A 27,709-nucleotide genomic window follows, 5' to 3' on the forward strand; every position below is an offset into this window, starting at 1 on the left:
ATAGAGTGGAGGCATTGGCTCCGGCAGTGGAGGTACAGTAGCAAAAGGTGTAGATGCAACTGAATGCTCGAGAGAAAATAGACCTGATGGCAGTGCCCAGTGGATTCTGCAGAACTGGGAGATCTCATAAAGGAGTAGGAGCCTCCCTTCTCTTCACGCTTCATGCCCTTCGTTAAGGAACTGATGAATTTTCTGGAGTTCCAATTATAAACTCTAAGCCCGTTCAGGTTTCGCATGCCTTTTTTCTGTGTTTCCCGCGTCTGAGTGAGTCCTTTCATCCAATGGACAATGGCATGGAAAAGAAGCATGCTATGCTACGCTGGGGAATGGGGATAAAAGAAATTGCGGCGGACCAGGATGACCTAGCGCTTTCCTCGTACCGAGACCAAGGCGTAAGGCCCACACAGCTTTCTCTGGCCAGTGACCACGGTCAAAAGCGTCTAGGCCCATATGGCGGGCACATCCTAATCACGGATCACCGCGGCTTCCCGGGGCGTCGCCGCCGGCATCTCCGCACTCCGCAGACGATTTCAACTGCATAGTGAACTTTGGAGCTCGCTCCGCAGACGAGTCGTTCCTTGAGGTTTCAGATGGTGATGACAAAATTTCTCTTGGTTCTCATATGTTTTTTAGTCATGTTTGCCATTTGGACTATGCACACCAACACGGACAGAGATCGAACCGGCAGAAATTCTGGTAAGCAGGTCAGCCTGTCGGCAAAGCTACCCAATAATGCCCAGGGAAAGTGCTGTTATATATAAACTGCCTTGAAATGCCCCGAATCAACTCGTCAGATCTATACCAAGGGGAGGGAAAAAAAAAACAAATCATGCTTTGCCATGTTGCAGCTAGCTAGAGCTTCATTTTAGATTTTACTAACTCATATCATGAAAGAATATAGATACAGCAAGTGATCTCCTATATGCTGATATATATATATATATATATATATATGCTCCTTCTCCTTGCACAAATGCACCACCGAAATTAGTACTAAGTATTTTTTACCTACGTACTCAACAGTACTACTACAGGGCTACTGAGCACGGCATTTCTAAGCCACCTCAGGGCTCAGGGCTGCAGCTTCGGCCTCTCCCATCAGTTCCATCTCGCTGAGTCTTCTCTGCAGGCCAGCAGCTTCTTCTCTGAGCTTGGCGTTCTCACGAGCCAGGAGAGCATACTTGGCGGTCACATGGTTGAGCTCGACCAGAAGCCTCTGGTTGGTGCCCAGGAGCTCGGCGACCTGCAATGAGAGTTCGTACAGGCGCCTCTGCTTCCTCACGCGCGACCTCCTCGCGGACTCACGGTTCGACGCTAACCTTCTCTTCTTCCTCTCGACGTCGTTGCCACGCCTCTCCTGATGCTTGTCCGCCGCCGCGGCAGACACTGAGCTGACGGTGGTAGTAGTAACGCTGCCATTGCAGCTGCACGGATATGGGTCGAGATCGACCATGTCGAAGGTGCTGAAATCATACATAGGATCGTCATTCTGTGGTAGGAAAAGGCTGCCCAAGTCCAAGCCAGGGAGGCAAGCTAAATCGGCTGCCCAGTTTTGTTGCATCTCTGAATGGAGTAGGCTTGGTGGCTTGCAATGTGGAGAAAGAAGGGAAGAGGCAGTACGTGGTGTTCTACTGCAATTGCAAAAGGAGTGTGCTGGATGGATGGAGGGGGGAGGATGAGCAGGCAAGTGTTCCTTTTAAATCGCAAGAAAACCAGCCAGCCACGCAGCTAGCCCCTAAAGGAGAAGACACTGACCCACCTGTGCTGTAAGCAAAATATGCTTTTCTAACTTTGTGGCCGCTTGAGATTATCGTCTTGATTTATCAGACACAGCCATTTGTTGGCATTTTGTTGCAAATGCGTCAGCGTCATGAGGAAAGCTGCTAGGGCTTTCTAAAAAAACGCCTTTCGATGCGGAAATTCTGTCGAAAGTTACAACTATTTTGCTCTGATCTAGTACTAGCTAGGCACAATATGCAAAGCACCAGCAGTTAAATCATGCCGTCAAACGTGCATGTGATGTGAGTGAGACTACCTGGGGGGAGAAAAGAGCTAGGTCAGAAGTATCACATGAGTACATCCTCTGTTCATGCATTTGCATTTTGCAAACAGGAAATAAACACAGGGAGCTTTGGTTTTGAAGAAACGGAAAGAACCGCGCGCGCCAGCCATTTAGGACTTTCAAGTAACATCACAGATTTACAGTGAACAATAATGCATTGCAATCATATACAGCCATGTATTGCAATCCAGTGTGCCCTTTCAAGTCGAGATACCGTGCTTTTAAGTTAAATGAGGGGTGATTGTTTCGTCCACTACAGTACAGCCCAGGTTGCGTATGACTTGAGAACTGCTTGATAAACAAATCTTCACGCTATTTCTTACTGTAGCTCTTTTTTTTTTTTTTGCCTAAAACCATAATTGATACCGTGCTTTTTCTAAGCAGTTGTGATTCTTTGGTAAGCTCTAGAATTGAGCTACAAAGCAGCTTCAGTTTTGTCGGGCACAACCGCGCAAGCACAACCACGTCTGGACAGTCGCCTGAAAGGCTGAAACACACACAAATATATGGGCCCATTCTTATTCTACACATGGACATGGTAGCCTTGAAATATTATTGAAAGCTTTTTCAAACAAAACCACCTAAAGTGTCAATGATTGTTTGATCAGAACGTTTCAAATTCCTACGAAAACACTTGCGTGTGTCTAATTGCCGATAGAAGAACTAGTTGCTGTTCCGACAGACTAGCGACTAACAATCATATATATATTATGTTGCTGTCAACCAAAAGGCAATAATTAGTGACTTTTGTTGACCGTCTTCTTTCTGTGCACCATCCTTTTCTTTTCATATAGCTATCAGGAATACTGAAGATTAGCTTCATTTCTCTTCACCACGCATTGTTCCACCGATAAATTATGATCATTAACGGTTTCCCTTGAATGTCTACTTTGCATATATATACCTTGTCTTGTCACTGTCTGTTCTGTTACTTTAGTTTTGCTTGTGTGACATGTTTAGCTTGTTCACCTTGAAATGAAAGTATACTTTCACCACACTGGAATTTATTTGCCAGAACAGGAGGGACTTGGATTGGCCAGGTCCTAGTCGGCTAGTGCACATCTCCTACAAGGCTAAGCACCTTGAGTGAGGGAACTAGAGACCATTAGCATGGCCCGTCCATACTTTGCAATTTTTGAGCACCTCAGCGCCCCCCTAAAGGAGCTGACTAAAGCGCTTTTACGATGACGCCACTACTAGGTCCTTTAAGCTATCTGGACAATCATTTAATTATACAATTGATATTGGAGGATAGGGGTGTGATTTGTGGGCTAAGTACCTTTGCCACCACAGTAGCTAGTGCCTTGAACTTTAGATGCACCTGTCTCTTTGCTACGATTGCAAATTAGTATATGTGTAACTCGAATGTGCAGCATTTTGTGTTGTTGCGTTGCATGCCGCCATTACACCATACAATGGTTTTGTGGATTCTAGAAAGTGAACGGGATGATAGGATCGCAATGCTGAATCCTGTCATTGTCCTTGTGATTAATTTAACTAAAGCATCACTTTATTAAAAACAAATGTTGGTGGGTACTTGAAGGCAGTGAGGCTTGGATGTAGTCCAAAGCACTATAATTTTCCACATTCTTCTTATTCTCTAGTAGCCTGTAACGGTTCATGAGGCCTCATGTTCTCTTATTATGAAATAAAAGGATCAGTAGGTTGACTCTCATTCTTTTTTCTAAAAAGAAAACTCTGCATGTGAGGAGAGGAGAGGGTCCCCTTCTTCTTAGCTTATTAAAAGAGAATTTATTTTATAGTGATCTGTATCAATAATTCATACACTCTGTCACAGAGGACAAATACGATGCATGTGCTTGTTGCTGATCAACTTTGGATATCCAGGATAAAATCCATGAGTGGCATTAAGTTTCTTACTAGGATTGTTTCGATACGGTTCTTAGCGTCATGACCCATGGGAGAAGCGATACACTGACTGTTCACATCAGGCAAAGCATATTGTATACCTCGATGTTCATCAGCGCGCGTTGCTCAATCGCAGTAGGTAGCGTTTTGCTGTCCATGGACCTTCCTAGCTACACCCATAGAGGGTTCTCTTCCACCGTTGTCGGAAAGACGACCGAGTGATCCACCCTTCTTTGCCCTTTATTTTGCTTAGGAAGAAGGCCAGTATGCTCTTCCTTTCTATGCTTTCCTAGCCCAGCCTACCAGACCGCCCGGCGTCCTTTTCCACACCGGTCCTTCTCCCTGAAAATACAATGAACCACTGATGTAAAGATGCAAAAATGTCGACAGATTAATAAACTCATCCAACAAAAGCTTTGCTTAGGCTGATAATGTGTCTACCAAAGGAGGCGGTAGTTAAGAAAAGCTTCTGATTCTGCCCAAAAGCTGGTCAAAATGTACCGGTTGATTTGCCTAGTGCAGCGCTGCTGGGTGTAGCATTTGCTTTATAGCCTAGACTGTCAGAGACAGTTTTTGCACTTCCGATTGGAGGTCCATCCACACATCCTTTCAGCTCAAAACAATGGTTTGGAGTTGCGTTGATCTCATATGTTACTCTTCGGTATCACTATTATATAGTACAGTACTAACATTTGCACAAGATTGGTCTATTTGAATCCTCAGAACACCTGTGTATTACACTTCAAATAGAGCAGTGTGTGACGAAAATGACAATAAACCTGTGATATGGTATTTCAGCTCATTGTTCATGTGACTACAAGCTAAATAAAGTACAACAAAGAAAGAAAATTTTGACACACCTAATCGAGACACTATGAAAATTAAAATTATGACGCCAACTATTCACTATCCATCATATGATGATTGCATCTGCTGCAAGGACCCTGCTCATCTTCTTATTTGTCACTAGGCTTTGGATGTGCCTTCGGAATAATCACAAGATGCTGTTCTCTTGTTGCTGCCATGAATCAATCTGTTGTAGTTTAGCAGCAAAACTGGATCATATCATGGATCAAGTGGCAAAACTTCTCACTGTCACCAAGAACAAAATGGACTCCATAGCAAACTAGGTGGGATTATCTGTCTTTGCTTCCGGTCAAAATTTGGATGGTGCCAGCAAGCATGCAGCTGCCTCAACTATAGTTTCTGTAAAGATAATATATCAAATAACTGTTCATGACTTTGACTTGATTATTAGGGCTGCATGTGAATATCTGGTATGTCTTCCCAGTGTATTTTTCAATCTAGAAAGGAGATTCAAGTGACTCATCCCAAACATCTCCACTAGCATTGGAAGCATCTTCACCATCTTCTTCCATCGCCAATCTTACATACTCTCTTCGTGCAAAACGATCCCAGTCTGTTAATGATGGCTCTTCACGCATCTGCACTTCGATTGGGGGGAAAGCAGAGATGTTACAAGTGACAAACAGTTCATATGAGATTATCAATGGGTGTTATAACATGAATAGGAACTCGGCTCACTTGACGGATGAGAAATGGATCCCTAGCTTCAAATGCCATAAATTTGTTCAGATTAAAAAGAATGTTAAAGAAATGTCCAGACAGTTTGCACCTTCGGAAGTCTTTCAATGTCAAATAGCTATCATTCTGGAACAAAATTAATGCATAATATTCAGCATAAAATGTCTATAACATGGAAATGCACAAAAGTACTAAAGGCAACCTCAGGTCCAATCATATCAATGAGCTGACACAAGATGTCCTCAAATAGAACAGGTTCCTGGGCCATGCACTCCATGCGATGAAGTTGCTCCTCAAAGAAGAACTGTAGTTCAATATGTGTAAGTATGCCATTGCCGTCCAAATCTATACATTTGAACCTGAAGAGATGGTGTCACCAAGAAAAAAATATGAGAACTTTTGGATGTTACAGGCTTGGTTGGAGGATAAGAAATTTTAGGATTTAGTTGAAGCTTGTACTGAATCTTAGAACCACCATTCCAAAATGGCAAGCAAATCAAATTCACATGACAGTTTAGACTGATGTGTTTTAGGTTGAGGATCAAAGGCTACCCTAACAGATATAGATATGTCTTCTCGTTTTAGAATTGATCTCCTAGTAGGAATACATTTTTGCACTTAAAAAAAAACTCGACCTGCGGGGGTAATTTTTGTACTTTCTATATTCATTCTCACTTCTTAGTGTTAATAGAGGGTCAAGTTGACTATGGCTCTACCAAAATTTGATTAATGTTTCCAAAACCACAAATTCATTTCTTAGTCCAAATTGTCAAAAAAGGAAACATTTGCTTGAAGCACCATTAATGAAGAATTCTACCCGGATGGAATGACAATGAAACCAATAGCCAGTATAGCTGTGACATTTATTGTAGTTGAAGTTACTCTGTTCAAAGTAAGAGACTTTTTCGTGCTACTGGCCTTTCTCTTTGTGTTGACTAGTTTGATATCTTATAATGAGCTCATCACTTAACATTTTTCTTTCAAAAATATCACTTTAACAAAGATAGTTCTATAATAAAAAGCACCATCTACTCTATGTTTTAGACATGTTATACAGAGACGATTCCAATGGTTGCATGATATGAATATCCATTGAAATCATAAGATAGTAACTGGTGCATAAGCGCTCATGATAGGAAGTGCAATAAACATAAACACTATAGTACATTGAAGATGGAGCATCGATCAATTTTAGAGAAGGCATTGGACCAAACATCAGCAACATACCAATATTCTTGGCTTGGCGCTGATGATTTATCCTCTTCAGACAATATAAAATGGACAAAATCTTCGTAGCCCATTTTCCCTTCAACCTTGCTTGTAAATTTCCTAGGAACCTACCATATATCCATTTAAAACTATCAACATACACTTAATAAAATGAACCTGATGATAACTCAAAGAAAATGAAATTGGTAGGACAAAAAAAAAGAAGGAAAACTAACCTCTGAAAAAATTCTATCTACAATCCTATATGTCAATGCATGATTTCCATACTTAATAAGATTTTCTTTGTCAATAAAGAAGTCATGATCGGTGTCCAGCTCCCAGAACTTGCAATATATCACATAGAAATGCTCATATGAGAAATACCTACAGGGAAACACAAACAAGAAGTTCAGTGTGTTGCATAATGGAAGCTTAGGGTTCCATTGAAGAAAAACTGCACTTGAGAAAATACAAAGGAGCAGAACTGTTAGAACATGATTTGAAGGTGTCACCTTAAAACTTTATTGATATCTTCTTCATCATCAGCATGCCTGAGTGCACTGAGTAGATTTCCATGCTTCAGCTCCCTAAGTGTTAGCTGTCCACTTCCAATTCGATTCAAGCAATAGAATATTCTATACACGACAGTCTCAGCTGACAAATAATGTTGTATAAGCCAAAGAAAATAGAAGATGAGATTTGATATAACATAGCATGTCAAAGAAAGTTTACCATATCTTTCCTGAAATTCAGGTGTGCTCTTTAAGAACTCCAAACCAGGATGATTGTCCAAAAGGTCTTTCAGAATCGGTTTGAAATCCTCCTAAATGAATCCAATCAATCATTTTTTGAACCCAATCAATCATTATGAAGCATTGATTAGAGAAGAGCAACTGTAAGCAACAAGACTTTTACTCTCATCGAGAGGATGACATTATGAGTTGGGGTGATTTTCTGTTTATTTTCTCAAATACTACACAATGTCATATCCGTCTAATGGTTGAGATACATATTTATAGCCCAAGGGGCTGCAACATATGCTTACTAGAGATGTGAATATGCTGTCCTACAAACTGCACTAACCACTAGGTGCTGTTGTACTCTAGTCAAAAGAAAACCGCAGCAAGTTGCTGTCCTCGTAAAGCTGAAAAATGGAAAAGGAGATGTCTGCGGCACGCTATCCTTGCAGTCAAAGACTGCTACTGTGCAGCATGCTATCCTTGCAGTCAAAAGACTGTTGTTGCTGCTGTCCTACAGCAGAGATGCTGTGCGGACTGTCCTCCACACCAAAAAAATAGATATGTTGTCCTCCACACGAAAACCACATGACTTATTCCATCAGCAACAGTGATCAACCACAACATGCTTTCATGAAATAACCCATTGAGTCTTTCACTGCACGATGTTTAAAGCATCTCCAAAAGAATCTTCATTTTTAGCTATCTATTTGACTCTTTATATACCCTTTATATATATATTATATATATATATTGTATATTAGGAGCCTTGGGCTTCCAATAACTAAAAGAAGCCCAGGCCAGACAGTGCAATTCGGTCGAGCCGGACCAGGTCCAGACGTCTATAAAAGAAAATCCGTAGTGCTAGGGATCAGTTTTCCACGCCCCATCTTGATTCATTAGCGACAGCGGTTGCCCGATAGCGCGCGTGGCGGTGGACCCCCGGGCAGTGGCTGCGGTGGCCGCGGCTCCCCGACCTCGACATGCGGTGGCGGCGGTTCCTCGATCCGAAGTAGAGGCGGCGGTTCCCAGGCCGGCGGCGACGGCCCCCGATCCAAAAGGCGAGCGACGGCAGTGCCCTTGTGCGGTGGCGGAGGTTCCCAGGCCGGTGGCCGCAACTACATTACCTCGACGTGCGGTGGCGAAGGTTCCTTGATCCGGAGTAGTGGCGGCGGTTCCCCGATCCAGAGGGCGAGCGACAGCGGGGCCCTTGTGTGGGCAAGCGGCGGCGTCCCCGAAGCCCCGAGGAGGGGGCACTTCCAAGGCCAGCGAGCAAGCGACGCCCGTCGACGTGCGAGTAGCGACGACGACGCATGAGGCGCGATGTTCGAGCGAGCGGCGTCACGGAAGACGCGAGATGCGCGCAGCGATGGTCGCGCGTGACATCCTCCGGTCCGGCACAGTTTTCTTTTCGATTATTGTGTTTTATGACTACCACATGTATTATTTACGCTAAAAACTGTACGATTTTATGCTTGAACATGGAGTTCGTATATCAGTTTACTGCATGTAGATTGGAAAGGCAATTTCTTTATTTATGCTGTTCGTAATTTGCGCGTATGCAATGGAAACTCCCACGATTTTGCCATAATTTTTGGATCTGTATAAAAATAGAAACCGCATGCATGCGTCTGCCATGTTTTTCAGATCTGTCATAAAAATAGGATCGTAATAACAACCTACTAGAGCTATCAACCTCTCATTGACTCGGTATTTACGCCTATAATTGAGGGATTTTATGCTCAAAACTTAAGGTTTTTACGCTCCACCCGGAGATGCGTCCACCAGTGAACAACATGCCAGATTTTTTACGCAGTGTAAGAAATTACATAAATACCTACACCGTATAGTATAATTTGTATCAGTATATATCATAAACTAGTTCTAATGCGCTTAGCTGCATGGCTGTTGGAGGGATCCTATATTTATGAAGGAAATAAAACATTAAATGCGATGTTTTGTTTCTATGCATGTAATTCATTTTCTTTCATTGCACATTATTTTCATCATAATTTCGTGTGCATGCAGCTGGTAACAGATTTTTACGCAGTATACCGAATTGCATAATTATCTACACATGGTAGCATATTTAGTAGCAGTATATATCATAAAATGGTCCTTACGAGTTTAGCTGCATGGCTGTTGCATCGATCCTAAATTTATGGAGAAAATAAAGCATTTAAAAATAGAAACCGTCACACATATCTTTCCTAAATTTACGCGTATGCAAGGGAACATGTTTGACTCATGCATGTATTTTTTTTTTTTGCGCGCACAGACGTGGGCGCGGATGGTGCAACCGACAGACTGATCTAGTCGGTGCGCTGGGTTGAACCAGGTTGCAGGGGTGATCGGCCTGGGCTTTCTTTAACTATTTGGAAGCCCAGGGCACCCGTTATACCTACCATATATATATATATATATATATATATATATATATATATATATATATATATATATATATATATATATACCATCTCACTCCAACAGACTATTTATCTAGTTTGGTTAGTAAAGGTGGCTAGCCAAGTTTGATCAGTGAGAGAACCAATTTGAAGAGTCGGATAACTTGACGTAAATGACTAGTCTGTTAAAGAGTTATTTTACTGTTGAGTAGCTAAAATTTAGCTTGATGAGCCATTTGGTTAGTCTTTTAGAGATGTTCTTAGAGAAACAAGAGATGTATACCTTTGCGAGGTAATTGCGATTCTGTTGCTTCAGAATTGTGAATACTTGGGTTGCACTATCCATACTCATCAAATTGCTATTCACCCAGAAAACAATGAAGGCCTCCCTGGATCAATTGAAGTATGTTAAGTCTATCATACAATAATTTTGTATAAGAGGACAATCAAATTTTGCCAACAACTACCTTGTCACGAATCCAGTGCCCTCCTTGTCTATCTTGTCGAAGAGAACAGTAGTAAAGAATGTCGGTAGTTTGCAGAGTTCCCTGGTAACCATCCGAAATTCTGTTGTGCAACCAAAAGAGACACCGAAAGAAAATTATTAGATGAGTGCCTCACCTGTCATCACAATCTAATGTGATCAAGACAATTGCCGGTTTCAATTGATTTGAGAGGGAAAGCATGAAACTGTCTTATCATCAGCATCACTACTAGCCAACAGAATATTTCAAGAATTGAATAGAACAAAAATGCAGATCGAATTTGGCGCACCTGGAGCCCGAAGACCATTTGAGTGGCCGGCGAAGAGCTGATCAACGGTTGATATGCATTGCTTCCTCACCTCGTACGGCGGTGGCCGTCCATCTTGAAAATAAAACTGGCGAACATAACACACGAAAGAATTTCGATTGCTAACTCACTCATGGCAATAATCAAATAGGATTCCATTCAGATTGGACAAAAATGAGTCTGATCCGATCGACGGATGACGTGGAGCAGTACCTGCGGTATGACCTCCTTGGCGGAGCGCGCGGCTGGCGGGCGGAGCGGCGACGCGGAGCGGTGGGGCGGGCCGGAGCCTAGGCTGCTGGGCCTCCGCGAGAGGCGCGGGGACCTCGGAGAGAGCGGCGGCACGGCGGCTCCCCCCTGCAGCATCATGGAGGGCAGCATCGAGGCCCCCGCCGCCGCGGCGCCGCTAGCCTTGGCCTTGTGCACGAGGCTGGCGAGAAGCGCGGCAGTTTCGGGGAGAGAGAGCCAGTGCGCGAAGAGGTGGTCGAGGACGCCGCGCAGCGCGGGCGCCCCCGGCGCGGGCACCTCCGGCGGCAGCTGCAGGAGATCCACCTGCAGCGACAGCGCGCTCACCTGCGCCGCCGCGCTCAGATCCGACGGCGCTGGCGCCTCCACCATCCTGTACGTCCTCAGACTCAGAGCGCTCTCCTGAACTGCCGATCCGCTCCGGCGCGTGAACCCGTGAGGAAGCGCGGGGGAAGCTGCGGCCTGGTTTAAATGGAAGGCGAGGCGAGCGCGCGGGCGTGGGCGTGGCGCGACGCGGTGGCGGGGGAGTTTAGTTACCCGATGGCTCCACGGATCTCGACTCTGTCTGCGCCGTCCGATCCATCATAGCCTGCGTGGCAAGCAACACGCGTAGCGCGGGTCAACGGTGTAGCGCGCAAGCGCAATGGACGGGGACTTCCACAACCACACAGAACAGCATGATGCCATGCATTAGTTTACCATCACCGATCTTTGCATCTTTCATTTCGATTTTCCACTATACAAAAAATATATTCCAAACCCATATTTTATCTGTTCATATAACTAATATAGATCTGTCACCTTTGAATATTCTACCAAAACTCTACATTTACATTCACTCTAAAAAAACTATGAATGTATGATTTATAGACAATGTTGCTGAGTACTTTGACATTGCAAATGCATAGCATACAGTGATTTTTTAATGTGTTTTACTTTGGGTTGTAGCAAACGGAAAAGTGACAATCCATTCTGTGTTTTCATGAACCAAACCAGGAAGCATGTAGGAATGGAAAGGAAAAAGATACATACCATATGAAAATCAATTGCAAATGTATATAGGATTTTTGATCTTGATGCATATCTCAATGCGAAAATCCAATCAATTGATGAGATACATACCATATGAAAATCGGGATGTAAGAACAAATGTGATTGAGAAAAGAGGCTTAAAGGACCACTTAGCCTTGAAAAAGCAGGGACAAATAAAGAAGCAACAACGAAGGAGAAAACTAACTATAAATAGAGTTAGTGTGTTCGGGTTAGAAATAGAATAGGTGGATGCAAGAAAAAAGAATGAGGAAGTAGGGCTCAAAGAGCATCGAGAAGCTCGGGCCACATGTTTCCCTCGCTTCAATTCACCAATGTAAAAATGAACAATATATTTTTCATTTTCAACTTTTGTAGGTTAAATTACTACAATATTACCCTTCATTTATAAATACTTAAACATCAGATTCTATTCATTTTTTGATAATAAACGCGGCACCAAACTTTGCTTCCTTTATTTTTGCCCTTTGTGGACTCCATGTGAAAATCTAACTTGTGCTTGCTCATTAGAAATTTCTAGAGCTACCACTCCAGTTGTCACATGCGCATTTGGAATGTGCTTATGTGTACCAACAATAGAAAAAAGGCATCATGGTAACTATAAATAAGACAAATTTATGCATTGGTTTGTGTTTAGATCATGCACTACAGGAAACCGTTAAAAGAACGTCGGCCAGGAACCTTACATTATTACTCTAATAGTCTGACGTATTTAGTTTAAGTACGTCGGTAAGTCAACGTGGTTAGCCGACGCTAGGAATTTAGTGATGGGTGGTCCAACTTAAGTGCAACAAAACCATTAGAGTGATATGTCTAATATCAAATCTTGCCTATCGGATCCATCATCTACGGATGAGTGCAACTCCATCTAGACGGCGCACCCTATTATGGTGAAATGTAAGGTTTTTTTAGAAAATAGTCCGATGAAAGGTGGGATTGCACTCAAACATATATAGTCGATCTCACAGACAAGAATTGATGTTAGCATGTTAGCACTATAATAGTTTTTACACTACATACGCTGCCAAAATAAAATAGGGTCAAATAAAAAGGTCTTACCATCATCTAACATCTTTGAAATAAAAGGCATATTTAAAATAAAAAGTATAAACCATATAGTGCACATGCACGTACGGCTGTATGAGAATGATCGATCATGTGTTGTTGATAAGATTTACGGTACCTACACAGCGAACACAACCTTCTTTTGCCTAAGCATCTTGACGTAGACAACGGGCATGCAACATGTCGTATTGAATCTAGAACGCGTGAGAGGTATAGTCGTGCTCGATCTGCTTGGAGCACTACCGTGCATTTTTTCTAGAATCAGATAGCCATTTGGTGCGGCTGTATGCCCATGCGCTAGCTTCACTAGTTGATGTTGTGATGTGTTGCATTGCCATTGTAGACACATCAAATAAATAAAACGAAATTATTGCTTAGAAGTAATATGTTTTACATCGAATATATATAGTTTAATGTGCTTTGAGCTAGGGTGATCCGTGGCCCACACGAACCACCAAGGGCGTAGCTAGGTAGAAGATGGTGGATGCACATGCACCCACGAAAATTTGAAAAACTAGTGATTTAGATCATTTTTTCACCATATATGCACGACCTATAAGTTATTACTATATATACACCCTCAATGTATTTGCACCCTCCTCTAATTCGTTCTAGCTTCGCCATTGTGGACCACCCTCTAGCTTTGCATCTGGCTGACGTACACATTCTATCGTACTTAAACGAACTAGTAAAATGCCCGCTTGAGGAGGTGCTCGTTGTACCAACATCCTCATGTATCTCAGCCAACCACCCTACATAAAAAGTTAGTGATGCAACGAAGATCTCCAAAAACTCAATGCATCGGTCATACAAGCACAAAGTTCGATCAAATTCATATTTGTATTCATGTAAGTACAGTAGTATAAACTCTTTGTTTCAAACGGTGCTAGTAATGAAGCACCAACTGTTGGTCACTTGTTTTCAATTGCTGTGAGGAATCGAAAACAAGGCAACACAATGTTAGATATTAAGAACCTTCGTCCTTAGAAACATTATCTTTCCCTTTCCCAGAGATAGTGTTCCTTGGACGAAGGTAAATGATACATGTTAGATTCCATCTTTAGATAACCTTCCCTCGAAGGTTATGAGGAGGTGTTAATTTACAAAGGAGCAGGAGTATTTGTGTTTAATAACTGAGAGGCAAATAATAAAGGATTAACATCTTACTTTATTTGTGTAAATATATATGTATATGCATATATATATATATGTATATATATATGTGTGTGTGTGTGTGTGTGTGAGATTACATTTTGAACAATACAACAAATAATTGCATTATTACCTTAGGTTCTGCATAAAAGAGATTGCTCCTTATGATCTCTGTAACACCCTAATTTTGGGGTATAAAATTTTTTTCTAAGTATCACCCAAAATCATGTGTTACTCTTCCTTTTCTCATTCTAGGCTTTCTCTCTCTCTAGATTCTTTGCCCATTTTTCCCTTTTGATTAGAGATAGCCTAAACTAGTGGAGGTTAATTATTTATTTTTGCCAAAACCTTATGAGTCATGACATGTTGCATCATGCTGAGTTTAAATATTCTTTGAAGTGTTGCACAAGTTTGAATTTATTTGAATTTGAAACCTAGTTTGAGTTTGAATTGAAAACCCTAGAGAAAATAAATAGAAAAGGAATTAGAAAATACAAAGGAAAAGAAAAAGCCATTTCGGCCCAAACCAGCCCACCAGGCCCAGTCCCGCGCGCGCCTGCGGCCCCTGACAGGCGGAGCCCGCCTGTCGGCGCTAGTCTCTCGCGCGCGCCCTCCCTCTCTCGCTGCCCAGTGGGACCAACCTGTCGGCGCCAGTTACTTCACCTGCTCGCTCTCCTTCTCTCTCTGTCTCGCGAACCCAGATCGCCAGTTGTCGAGCCGTTGCCCCGAGCGTCCCTCTTTTCTCTCTTTGCGTCGTGGGCCAGCCCTGCCAGCTCCGCCCTCTCCGCGCGTCGCCGTGGACCAGCGCGTGCGCACTCGCGCACGTCGCCGGGTTTCTCGGCCATGATGCCTGCCCACACGCCCAACTCCCTTCTTATAGCCCCGCTGGTGCCCCGCACACACCCCTCACCTCATTTCGCGCAGCTTCACCCTCTCTCGCGCTCTACCCTTGCCGCCAGCCGCCGCCGGAGACCCACGCCCGCGTTCCCGGCATCCAGCTCGCCGAAGACCGCCCCAAGCCTCCCCAAGCTCTGCCCTGAGGTGAGACAACTTTCCCCATGCCCAATTTCCCTTATTGCACCCTGTGTTCGTCCAATTTTTCCTTCGCCGGTGCTCGACCGCGGCGGTCCGCCGTGCTCGCGCGGTGGCCGGCTGATTTAGCCCAGTCTAGTTCACTGGAGTAGTTCCCTGTGTCACCCCTGTCTCTGCTGAAGCCAGCCCAGGCCTTAGCACGCCTTAAGTCCCCTCCCCGTGGCCGGAATCGCTCACCGGAGTTTCTCCGGCCCGCCCGAGACCTTCTCACCGCCGTCCTCCCCTCTCTGCCCATGGATTCATGGCCTCTTCCTCGCGATCGAGGTCGCCGTGGCACCCTCTTCCCCTCTACCCAACTCCGGCGACCCCGGAGCCACCCTAGCTCGCGCCCGCCTCAACTCCGGCGATTTCACCGCTGTGGAGAGGAGCGGCGCCGCCCGCAGCCGTCTGTTTCCCCGGTCTAATCCCCTCAGTCCGATTCAGATCGAACGGCCCGGACCGCGGGATACCGCTTCGTGCACGCGCGCCTGACACACTCTGGCCCGCCTGTCAGTGCCATTCGCACCCACTCGGACCCGCTCGGACCCCCCCTCGGACCCGCTCGGACCCGTTCGGACCCGTTCGAACCCCTTTGGACCCCCTCCGTCCGATCTTGATCGAACGACTCGGACGCCCTCGGACCCCTGTAGCCGTCCGTTTCCCCTCTGGCGCTGGGCCCGCTCGGTCAGTGCGCCTTCCCCCCCTCTGTTGCTAACACCCCCTATCCCGCCTGTCAGCGCTCGCCCGCCCCCGCGCGCGCCCTCGGTCGCAGATCTTATCTCAGCCATCGGTTTCTGATCTAACGGTTAGATTCACCCGATACCCCTTCACGCGATAGTTTTATTAAAGAGACCCCCTGGTTTTAGGAAATCAACCCGCCGTCCTTTGTTTTAGCGCATAGGCCCCTGGTTTGTTTTAATTAGACCCCTAGACTTTTATTTAATCACAGAATTAGCCCTAATTTCATATTTTGATTTCCCAAACTTGTTTATTTCATAACTTTTGCATATGAACTCCAAATTTAGTGATTCAAATTGCAAAATGCTCATAGAATTATTCTCTGTTTAAATAAAATGATTTCACTCACTGTCTGCACACTCTAAATTTTTAGGATTGAATATGAGCTATTGTAGGTGTATGTTTTACTTATTTAATAAACAAATAAGGGAGAACCTTAGAGATTTAAACTTGCTTAAACTTGTGAGATTAATAATATGTGTTGAATGCATGCTCGCTTTATTTAGACAATGAGCAGTCCGAGTTTCCTGAGTGTGTTGTTGGAGACCTCCCTGAGCAACTACCTGGTGAAGGCAAGTGTCCTCTGACCCATTATGTCCTACATACTTTATGATTCACCATCCCACATTACTTTATGAAACCTAAGGATTGACTAGTCTGTATTCACTTATCCTTGTTTACCTTTTTGGGGTTATCATGGTTAGCATGTTGCTATTGCTTTAACTTAATCAATGAACATGATGTGAACATTTACGATACTATAATCCTGATATTGTTGATGATCTTGTGATACCTTAGGGGACTCAGGCCTTTTTCCTGAGTACCTCTCTGTAAGGACCTATTTGTGGAGTGACCACTCGGGATAACAGTACAACCATGAGGGTGGAATGGGACGCCCTTAGCTGATTAATTAGATGAACCTGGGGGTGTAGTTGGCTTTGCTGGAGGGTCATCAATGGGGCCGGGGCATAGTGCTCGCTCTGCCATGGTTGGGGTGCAGAGGTTCATTCGATTTGGTTTTTGTTAGTCACCCACCTTGGGGAGGTGTACTGCGTTTGTACGACTGGCGAAACCTAACGAGCAGCTATGCACCAGGGGAGTCTGTGTAAAGGCTACATAGTGAAACCATGCCGACTCACCTTGGTAGTGTTTAAGGGTTTGATTGAACCAAGGCATAAAGGGATCACGACTTGTGGGTAAAGTATACAACCTCTGCAGAGTGTTAAAAACTGGTATATCAGCCAAGCTCACGGTTAAGAGCAGCCTTGGGATCCTCTTTGATTAGAAGAACTTTGGATACTTTTATGATGATGATTAACAATGATGTTATAAAATCTGATCTCTGGTATTTCCTCTTTTGAGGAGGTACTTCCGGGTAATAACTGGGTTTATTACTAAAAGTTGGCTCTACTAATAATAATAAATACTTGACTAACTTAAAAGCAATTGCTTGCCCTCAACCCCATATACAGCTAGTCCACTTTAGCCAAACGGGACATTTGCTGAGTACGTTGATGTGTACTCACCCTTGCTTTACACACCACCCCCACCCCAGGTTGTCCCCAGTGTACTTAGTGCTCAGGAAGTGATGCTGGCAACATGGATGACTTTGAGGAGTTCTAGGAATATGACGAGTTCTAGTTCTTTCTTAGTGGCAAATCCCCAGTCAGCTGCCTGTGTAGGCTTAGCATCTATGTTTCGTGTTTCCGCACTTTGATAATTATGTTGAACAATGATTATGTAATAGACTATGTGGATGTCTTGGACATCTTGATGTAATAAAGTACCTTTCCGCTATTTATTTCGAGCATTGTGTGATGATGTCCAATTATGTAATCGCTATGTACGTGAGTTTCTGATCCTGGCACGTACATGGTTCGCATTGGGTTTGCCTTCCAAAACCGGGTGTGATATAAGTGGTATCAAAGCCTTGCTGACTGTAGGACCGCTAACCTAGACTAGAATGGTCGACCTAAGGACTATAGACCTCTACTCTTACCTTGACCTTAGTGTCTTTTCAAAAGTTGTTCATCTTGACCAACTCTATGTTATCTACTTATCTGAAAAAGTTTTGTCCCACTTTTATATTTGTTTACTGTCTGGTCTCATAGTTCTACTCTTACTCTTGTGCTTACGATGTCTTTTGTAGATGGCTCGTCGTAGGTGCACTACACGTAAGTCTATGATCCCCTTTTTGCCTTCTCGCCTGGCGGAGCGTCCTCTGCGTCGCACGGTGCCAGGTCAGTCCTACCAGCTGGAGAGACTGCATCGTCGCCTGCACGAGGAGCAGGAGCGCCGACACCATGAGCAGGAGTAGGACCAGGAGCAGTAGGACTCTTCCCCCTCGCCTCAGCAGGAGGTTGAGTCTGAGAGGCCGCCTTCCCCTGCACCTCAGCCAGAGATGCCCCCTGCACCACGTCAGGGCATCCCAGCTACTAGAGGAGACCTTAACGGAGACGGAGATGACGACGACGCCGGTGGTAGTTCGAGCCACGACACAGAGCTCTCGGAGGAGCCAGAGCCGGATGGATGGATCGCCAGACCCATCACTCGTGACGCCACTCGCGGGTGTCACTTCCATGACGCTCTCGATACCCTGCTGCGTCGGGCCTTCGACCGACACACATGGTCTATCGAGTACCGTTGTGTAGTCTACCAGCATCGTCGTGGGCTATACCCGGACCAGTGGGAGACTACTTTCTTGGTGCGCCGTCCGGACGATGATCTCTAGGGTGCAGAAGCCTTCTCAGAGCACTATTCTATCACTGAGAGGGATACTGCCAAGGCAGCCATGCAAGATGCAGCACGACGGGCACTTTCTCAGTATTGCTCATTGTTCAGTGGGGTAGCTGATGGCCTTGACCTGAAGTACTACCCTCACCGTTCGACCGATAGTGCTGGAGGTGTGATTGTCTCGCCAGTGGGTGAGGGAAATCCTAGGCTGAGCAGCATGGTCAACTTGGTCGCCGTGCTCAACACAGAGTTGGACCATGCCCTTGACGAGTTGGGCAAGGTTCGGGTGGAGGTTGTGGAATTGCGTGCTGAATGCGCGACATGCCACTATCTTGATGGTGGTTCTCCCGCCCCTATTGGGATTCAACACCCTTACCGTTCACCGCCCCATGGTCGCTTCGACTATGGTACCCCAGGCTACAGGACCCGCATAGATTTAGATCCATAGATCAACAGAGTCGGAGTCTGTAATAATGCTTAATTCAGTGTCCTAGTCTAGTCAGTCTTAGTTAGAGTTAGTTTGGTTATCTTTTGTTGGGTGCATGCATGATGAACATGTAATGAAGTTGGATCTTTGTAATGATTGTCATCAAGGTGTGGGTATCCTCTGCAACTTGGTGTAGTTATTAATAAAGTCAGTTATTTAGTTGGGTAATCCATTTATATCCACTTTCCTCTTTATCTGAGAAGCTGTCAGTGAAGATGGTCATTTGTTCAGTTTTATGAAGATCTTCTATACATCTTTTCTTGTGCTGAAAGACGATAGAGTCAGATTTGATTTATGTGTGTGATTTCTACAGATGTCTGAGAACAGGCGCAAAAGTGCGAGGCGTGCACAACCAGAGCAGCAGACACCCCAAGAGGAGGCAGCCCCGCAGCAGCATTTGCCACCGCCACCCCCGATGACCATTGAGCAGATGTTCTTGATGCAGACCCAAGCAGTCCAGGCAATTGGTCAGACCTTAGCAGCTATGCAGCAGGCGCAGCAGCAGCCACCACCGCCCCAGCCTCCAGTGCAAGTCCAGATGCCTCAAGTGCCTAGAGACAAGCAGGCAGAGTTCATGAGGGGCCATCCCCCAGTCTTTGCCCACTCTGCTAATCCTATGGACGCTGAAGATTGGCTGCGTACCATGGAGCGTGAGTTGCACACTGTCCAGTGCAACGATCGTGAGAAGGTGTTGTATGGTCCCCGACAGCTGAGGGGAGCAGCACAGTCTTGGTGGGAGTCCTACCTAGCCACCCATGCCAACCCTGAAGCCATTACTTGAGAGGAGTTTAGGGACAACTTCTGTTGCTACCATGTGTCCAAAGGACTGATGATAGTGAGGAAGGAGGAGTTTCTCGCCCTGAAGCAAGGACCCCTGTCCGTGAGCGAGTACAGGGACAAGTTTCTGCAGCTGTCGCGTTATGCTTCAGAGGATGTCAACACGGATGCCAAGATGCAGTACCACTTCTTGAGAGGATTAGTTGATCCCCTCCATTATCAGCTGATGACCACACCTTCCCCACCTTCCAGCACCTGATAGATAGAGCAATCATGACATAAAGGAAGCGTCGGGAGATGGAGGACATGAAACGCAAGATTGGTGGACCTCAGGTTGGGAGTAGCAGTCGTCCTCGCTACTCAGGCAACCCACCTCAGAAATTCAAGCAAGGTCACCAGCACCAGCATCAGCGTCAGAACCAGCCACAGCAGTACCAGAGGCAGTTTCCTCAGCAGCAGCAGTACCGTCAGAACAACCAACAAGGACGAAATCAATACCAGCGTCAGAGCAACCAGGCATCCTATCTTCCTGCCCTAGCAACCAACCAGTACAACCAAGCAGCTCAAGGAGGAAGTCGTGTATGTTTCCACTATGGTGAACAAGGCCATTGGGCGAATCATTGCCCAAAGAAAGCAGCTCAGCAGCAGCCAGCTCCCAATGCCCCAGTTAGACAGAATGCAATGCAGCAAAGAAGGCAACAACCTTGGGCAACCTCGTGCCCAGTATGGAAAGGTGAACCACTTGGAGGCCGACACAGTCCAGGAGACTCCAGGAGTGGCACTAGGTACCTTTTCAGTCGAGTACCATTCTGCAAATGTCTTATTTGATACTGGAGCAACACATTCTTTTGTGACTGCATCATGGGTAGAATCACATAATATACCAGTATCACCCATGTATCAACCTATGAGAGTTAGTTCAGTTGGTGGAAGGACCCAAATGGATAGATTTTGCCCTAGTGCAAAGGTTCAAATAAGGGGGATAGAGTTCCCCACTGATTTAATAGTTATGGGTAACCAGGATACAACTATAGATGTCATCCTAGGGATGAATTGGTTAACCAAGTATCAAGTCAGTCTTAGCTGTGACAAGAGAACAATGAAGTTAGTGTCCTTATCAGGAGAAGAAGTGTTAGTGGAGTTAGTCTTGTCAGGACCGAGGAAAGGGAGTTGTCACCAAGTCACCACTTATATTGAGGAGATTAAACCATCAGAGGCTATCGGTGTAGTATCAGAATTCCCAGATGTGTTTCCCGAGGAGTTACCAGGTATGCCACCTGAAAGGAAGGTTGAATTTTCCATAGAGCTTATTCCAGGCACCGCCCCTATTTCCAAGAGAGCCTATCGAGTGTCCGGACCGGAATTGGTGGAACTCAAGAAGCAGATTGATGAGTTGTCGGAGAAAGGTTATATTAGACCGAGTACCTCGCCTTAGGCAGCCCCAGCGCTATTTGTGGAGAAGAAGGATGGAACAAAGAGGATGTGCATTGACTACAGATCCTTGAATGAGGTTACTGTCAAGAACAAGTACCCCCTGCCCAGAATTGAGGATTTATTTGATCAGTTGAGAGGAGCTAGTGTGTTCTCAAAGATAGATCTGAGGTCAGGCTACCATCAGCTCAGAATCTGACCCTCAGAACTACTGAAGACAACATTCATCACTAAGTATGGACTATATGAGTTCACAGTCATGTCATTCGGTTTGACGAATGCGCCAGCTTACTTCATGTACCTGATGAATAGTGTGTTCATGGACTACCTCGACAAATTCGTGGTGGTGTTCATTGATGATATTCTTGTATATTCCCAGAATGAGCAAGAGCATGAGGAGCATTTGAGGAAAGTACTTCAGAGGCTACGAGATTGTCAGCTATATGCCAAGCTTAGCAAGTGCGAGTTCTGGATCAATGAAGTCCTATTCTTAGGTCACATTATAAACCGAGAGGGATTGGCTGTAGATCCGAAGAAGGTAACATCTATCTTGGACTGGAAAGCACCAAAATATGTCCGAGGAATCAAGAGTTTCATCGGAATGGCTGGTTATTATCGGCGTTTCATTGAAGGTTTCTCCAAGATTGCCAGACCAATGATAGCATTGTTGGCAAAGAAGGTTGAGTTCAAGTGGACCCCAGCATGCCAGAAGTCCTTTGAGACATTGAAGGAGAAGTTGACAACAACGCCAGTGTTGGTTCTGCCAGATGTTCACAAGCCATTCTCGGTGTATTGTGATGCGTCGTAGACCGTTTTGGGATGCGTGTTAATGCAGGAAGGGAGAGTAGTGGCATACTCGTCCCGATAGTTGAAGATCCATGAGAAGAATAATCCTACTCATGATCTGGAATTAGAAGTCGTGGTTTATGCATTGAAGACCTGGAGGCATTATCTTTATGGGCAGAAGTGTGATATCTACACAGACCACAAGAGTCTCAAGTACATATTCACTCAGTCAGAGTTAAACACGAGGCAGCGAAGATGGCTAGAATTGATCAAAGACTATGAGCTGGAGATCCATTATCACCCGGGCAAGGCAAACATAGTTGCAGATGCTCTGAGCAGGAAGAGTCAAGTCAATATGTTGGCCGCTCACCCGATGTCGTTTGAGCTAGCGAAGGAATTCGACAGGTTGAGTCTCGGTTTTCTGAACAACACCCAAGGAGTGGTAATTGAGTTGGAACCCACTCTAGAGCAAGACATCAGGAAAGGTCAGAAGGATGATGAGAAGATCAACGAGATCCGGCAGCTGATCAGAGATGGAAGAGGCAAGGATTTCCATGAAGATGCAGAAGGAGTGGTATGGTTCAAGGATAGATTGTGTGTTCCCGATATCAAATCGATCCGGGAACTGATTCTCAAGGAAGCTCATGAGACAGCATACTCTATACACCCTGGTAGTGGGAAGATGTACCAAGACCTGAAGAAAAGATTCTAGTGGTACGGTATGAAAAGAGAAATAGCAGGGTATGTGGCTGTATGTGACAGTTGTCAGAGGATTAAAGCGGAACATCAGAGACCTGTAGGTTTGTTGCAACCGTTGAAGATTCCTCAGTGGAAATGGGATGAGATCAGAAGGAATTTCATAGTCGGTTTGCCTCGCACTCGTACTGGTTACGACTCCATCTGGGTAGTAATGGACCGTTTGACAAAGGCAGCCCATTTCATACTAGTCAAGACCACCTACAACAGTGCAGTGTTAGCCAAACTATATATGGCTCGGATTGTGTGCTTGCATGGCGTCCTGAAGAAGATAGTATCAGACAGAGGTACCCAGTTCACCTCTCATTTTTGGCAGCAGTTGCATGAAGCTTTGGGCACACACTTGAAGTTCAACTTAGCTTACCACCCACAAACATATGGTCAAACTGAGAGAACCAATCAAATTCTGGAGGATATGTTGAGGGCTTGTGCTTTGCAAGACAAGATAGGTTGGGACAAGAGATTACCATATGCAGAATTCTCTTACAACAACATCTACCAAGCCAGCCTGAAGATGTCACCATTTGAAGCGCTCTATGGGAGGAATTGTAGGACTCCATTGCATTGGGATTTGGGACCAACCTGGTGAAAGACAGGTGTTTGGTCCAGACATTTTGCTTGAAGCCGAAGAGAACATCAGAATGGTTCGAGAGAATCTAAAGGCAACGCAGTCCAGATAGCGAAGCTATGCTGACACTCGAAGAAGAGAACTCAGTTTTGAATTGGGAGACTATGTCCATTTGAAGGTGTCTCCCATCAGAGGAACAAAGAGATTTGGAGTCAAAGGCAAGCTAGCACCCCGATATATTGGGCCGTATCAGATTCAAGCAAGACGTGGAGAAGTGGCTTATCAACTCAGTTTGCTAGAGAACCTATCCGCAGTGCATTATGTGTTCCATGTGTCTCAATTGAAGAAATGCCTGAGAGTGCTGGAAGAGCAGTTGCCAGCAGAGGATCTTGAAGTTTAGGAAGATCTGACTTATGTAGAGAAGCCAACGCAGATTCTGGAGACAACAGATCGGGTTACTTGGAGAAGTACCATCATGATGTGCAAAGTCAAATGGGGTCACCACTCAAAAGAAGAAGCAACCTGGGAAAGAGAAGACGATTTGAAAGCCAAGTACCCTGAACTCTTTTCTAGCCAGCCCTGAATCTCGAGGGCGAGATTCTTTTAAGGGGGATAGGTCTGTAACACGCTAATTTTGGGGGTATAAAATTTCTTTCTAAGTATCACCCAAAATCATGTGTTACTCTTCCTTTTCTCATTCTAGGCTTTCTCTCTCTAGATTCTTTCCCCCCTTTTCCCTTTTGATTAGAGATAGCCTAAACTAGTGGAGGTTAATTATTTATTTTTGCCAAAACCTTATGAGTCATGACATGTTGCATCATTCTGAGTTTAAATATTCTTTGAAGTGTTGCACAAGTTTGAATTTATTTGAATTTGAAACCTAGTTTGAGTTTTAATTGAAAACCCTAGAGAAAATAAGTAGAAAAGGAATTAGAAAATCTAGGGAAAAAGAAAAAGCCATTTCGGCCCAAACCAGCCCACCAGACCCAGTCTCGCGCGCGTCTGCCGCCCCTGACAGGCGGACCTCGCCTATCGGCGCCAGTCTCTCGCGCGCGCCCTCCCTCTCTCGCTCGCTGCCCAGTGGGACCAACCTATTGGCACCAGTTACTTCACCCGCTCGCTCTCCTTCTCTCTCTGTCTCGCGGACCCGGATCGCCAGTCGTTGAGCCGTTGCCCCGAGCGTCCCCTCTTTTCTCTCTCTGCGCCGTGGGCCAGCCCTGTCAGCTCCGCCCTCTCCGCGCGTCGCCGTGGACCAGCATGTGCGCACTCGGGCATGTCGCCGGGTTTCTCGGCCACGACGCGCGCCCACGCGCCCAACTCCCTTCTTATAGCCCCGCCGATGTCCTGCACACACCCCTCACCTCATTTTGCGTAGCTTCACCCTCTCTCGCGCTCTGCCCTCGCCGCCAGCCGCCGCCGAAGACCCGCGCCCGCGTCCCTGGCCATCTAGCTCGCCCGAGACCGCCCCAAGCCTCCCCGAGCTCCGCCCGAGGTGAGACACCTTTCCCCGTGCCCAATTTCCCTTATTGCACCCTGTGTTCGTCCAATTTCGCCTTCGCCGGTGCTCGGCCGCGGCGGTCCACTGTGCTCGCGCGGTGGCCGGCTGATTTAGCCCAGTCTAGTTCACCGGAGTAGTTCCTTGTGTCACCCCTATCTCTGCTGAAGCCAGCCCAGGCCTTAGCGCCTTAAGTCCCCTCCCCATGGCCGAAATCGCTCACCGGAGTTTCTCCGGCCCGTCCGAGACCTTCTCACCGCCGTCCTGCCCTATTTGCCCGTGGATTCATGGCCTCTTCCCCGCCATCGAGTTCGTCGTGGCACCCTCTTCCCCTCTACCCAACTCCGGCGACCCTAGAGCTACCCTAGCTCGTGCTCGCCTCAACTCCGGCGACTTCACCACCGCGGAGAGGAGCGGCGCCGCCCGCAGCCGTCTGTTTCCCTGGTCTAATCCCCTCCGTCTGATTCAGATCGAACGGCCCGGACCGTGGGATACCGGTTCGCTCACGCGCTCCTAACACGCCCTGACCTGCCTGTCAGTGCCATTCGCACCCGCTCGGACCCCCCCTCGGACCCGCTCGGACCCGTTCGGACCCCCTCCGTCCGATCTTGATCGAACGGCTCGGACCCCCTTGGACCCCTGTAGCCATCCGTTTCCCTCTGGCGCTGGGCCCGCTCGGTCAGTGTGCCTTCCCCCCTCTTTCGCTGACACCCCCTGTCCCGCCTGTCAGCGCTCGCCCGCGCGCGCGAGACATCGACCGCAGATCTAATATTGGCCGTCGATTTCTGATCTAACGGTTAGATTCACTCGATACCCCTTCGCGCGGTAGTTTTATTAAAGAGACCCCCTGGTTTTAGGAAATCAACCCGCCGTCCTCTGTTTTAGCGCATAGGCCCCTGGTTTATTTTAATTAGACCCCTGGACTTTTATTTAATCACAGAATTAGCCCTAATTTCATATTTTGATTTCCCAAACATGTTTATTTCATAACTTTTGCATATGAACTCCAAATTTAGTGATTCAAATTGCAAAATGCTCATAGCATTATTCTCTGTTTAAATAAAATGATTTCACTCACTGTCTGCACACTCTAAATTTTTAGGATTGATTATGAGCTATTGTAGGTGTATGTTTTATTTATTTAATAAATAAATAAGGGAGAACCTTAGAGATTTAAACTTGCTTAAACTTGTGAGATTAATAATATGTGTTACATAAGTTCATCTCTGTTCTAAATTTTAGGTCACAAAAAAATAAATTGATCTATGATTATGTACTTGTAAATAAGACTTAGGGAAATAATAATCTACTTTCAAACAAAGTTAACGTAGGTTATAGTTTATGTTATACATTGAATCCATTATCCCTTATGTAGTATTGTGTCCTTTTAAGATGTGTTCCAATGTTTGTACATGTTTGGTGTGATGTTCATTTGTACTTTCTAAATGTATTGAATGCATGCTCGCTTTATTTAGACAACGAGCAGTCCGAGTTTCCTGAGTGTGTTGTTGGAGACCTCCCTGAGCAACAACCTGGTGAAGGCAAGTGTCCTCTGACCCATTATGTCCTACATACTTTATGATTCACCGTCCCGCATTACTTTATGAAACCTAAGGATTGACTAGTCTGTATTCACTTATCCTTGTTTACCTTTTTGGGGTTATCATGGTTAGCATGTTGCTATTGCTTTAACTTAATCAATGAACATGATGTGAACATTTACGATACGATACTGTTATCCTGATATTGTGGATGATCTTATGGTACCTTAGGGGACTCAGGCCTTTTTCCTGAGTACCTCTCCGTAAGGACCTGTTCATGGAGTGACCACCCGGGATAACAGTACAACCATGAGGGTGGAATGGGACGCCCTTAGCTGATTAATTAAATGAACCTGGGGGTGTAGTTGGCTTTGCCGAAGGGCCATCAATCTGGGCCGGGGCTTAGTGCTCGCTCTACCAAGGTTGGGGTGCAGAGGTTCATTCGATTTGGTTTTTGTTAGTCACCCACCTTGGGGAGGTGTACTGCGTTTGTACGACTGGCGAACCTAACGAGCAGCTATGCACCAGTGGAGTCTTTGTAAAGGCTACGCAATGAAACCTTGCCAACTCACCTTGGTAGTGTTTGAGGGTTTGTTCGACCCGAGGCATAAAGGGATCACGACTTGTGGGTAAAGTGTACAACCTCTGCAGAGTGTTAAAAACTGGTATATCAGCCGAGCTCATGGTTAAGAGCAGCCTAGGGATCCTCTTTGATTAGAAGAACTTTGGATACTTTTATGATGATAATTAACAATGATGTTATAAAATCTGATCTCTGGTATTTCCTCTTTTGAGGAGGTACTTCCAGGTAATAACTGGGTTTATTACTAAAAGTTGGCTCTACTAATAATAATAAATACTTGACTAACTTAAAAGCAATTGCTTGCCCTCAACCCCATATACAACTAGTCCACTTTAGCCAAACGAGACATTTGCTGAGTACGTTGATGTGTACTCACCCTTGCTTTACACACCACCCCCACCCTAGGTTGTCCACAATGTACTTAGTGCTCAGGAGGTGATGCTGGCAACATGGATGACTTCGAGGAGTTCCAGGAATATGACGAGTTCTAGTTCTTTCTTAGTGGCAAACCCCCAGTTAGCTGCCTGTGTAGGCTTAGCATCTACGTTTCGTGTTTCCGCACTTTGATAATTATGTTGAACAATGATTATGTAATAGACTATGTGGATGTC

General features: G+C 45.5%; 2 protein-coding genes across 4 annotated transcripts; both read right to left on the reverse strand.

Moving 5' to 3' along the window:
• Positions 1 to 902: 902 nt before the first annotated feature.
• LOC103626765 (basic leucine zipper 8) lies at positions 903 to 2,015 on the reverse strand. Its single transcript, XM_008647135.3, has one exon. The coding sequence runs from the start codon at positions 1,559 to 1,561 to the stop codon at positions 1,055 to 1,057; it is 507 nt and encodes a 168-aa protein (XP_008645357.1). The 5' UTR covers positions 1,562 to 2,015; the 3' UTR covers positions 903 to 1,054.
• Positions 2,016 to 4,639: 2,624 nt separating this feature from the next.
• LOC100279229 (uncharacterized) lies at positions 4,640 to 12,140 on the reverse strand. Of its 3 annotated transcripts, none has more exons than XM_008645215.2 (12): positions 11,898 to 12,140; positions 10,833 to 11,454; positions 10,602 to 10,707; positions 10,295 to 10,394; positions 10,111 to 10,216; positions 7,418 to 7,508; positions 7,198 to 7,339; positions 6,922 to 7,069; positions 6,704 to 6,813; positions 5,679 to 5,835; positions 5,477 to 5,602; positions 4,640 to 5,376 (listed from the first exon to the last, which is right to left on the reverse strand). In XM_008645215.2, exons 2-12 carry the CDS (start codon positions 11,235 to 11,237, stop codon positions 5,236 to 5,238), a joined length of 1,632 nt encoding a protein of 543 aa, XP_008643437.1. In that variant the 5' UTR covers positions 11,238 to 11,454; positions 11,898 to 12,140; the 3' UTR covers positions 4,640 to 5,235.
• Positions 12,141 to 27,709: the final 15,569 nt, after the last annotated feature.

This window comes from Zea mays, chromosome 5 (genome assembly GCF_902167145.1).
Source record: "Zea mays cultivar B73 chromosome 5, Zm-B73-REFERENCE-NAM-5.0, whole genome shotgun sequence".
Taxonomy (NCBI): Eukaryota; Viridiplantae; Streptophyta; class Magnoliopsida; order Poales; family Poaceae; genus Zea; species Zea mays.

Bases quoted from the DNA above. Each gene is read 5' to 3' on its own strand.
- LOC100279229 (XM_008645215.2), bottom strand. From the start codon at position 11,237: ATGGTGGAGGCGCCAGCGCCGTCGGATCTGAGCGCGGCGGCGCAGGTG. The intron at 5,836-6,703 runs GTATGTTGCTGA...CCATCTCTTCAG, and splicing joins GCGCCAAGCCAAGAATATTG to GTTCAAATGTATAGATTTGG. The intron at 5,377-5,476 runs GTGAGCCGAGTT...ATCGAAGTGCAG, and splicing joins ATCCATTTCTCATCCGTCAA to ATGCGTGAAGAGCCATCATT.
- LOC103626765 (XM_008647135.3), bottom strand. From the start codon at position 1,561: ATGCAACAAAACTGGGCAGCCGATTTAGCTTGCCTCCCTGGCTTGGAC.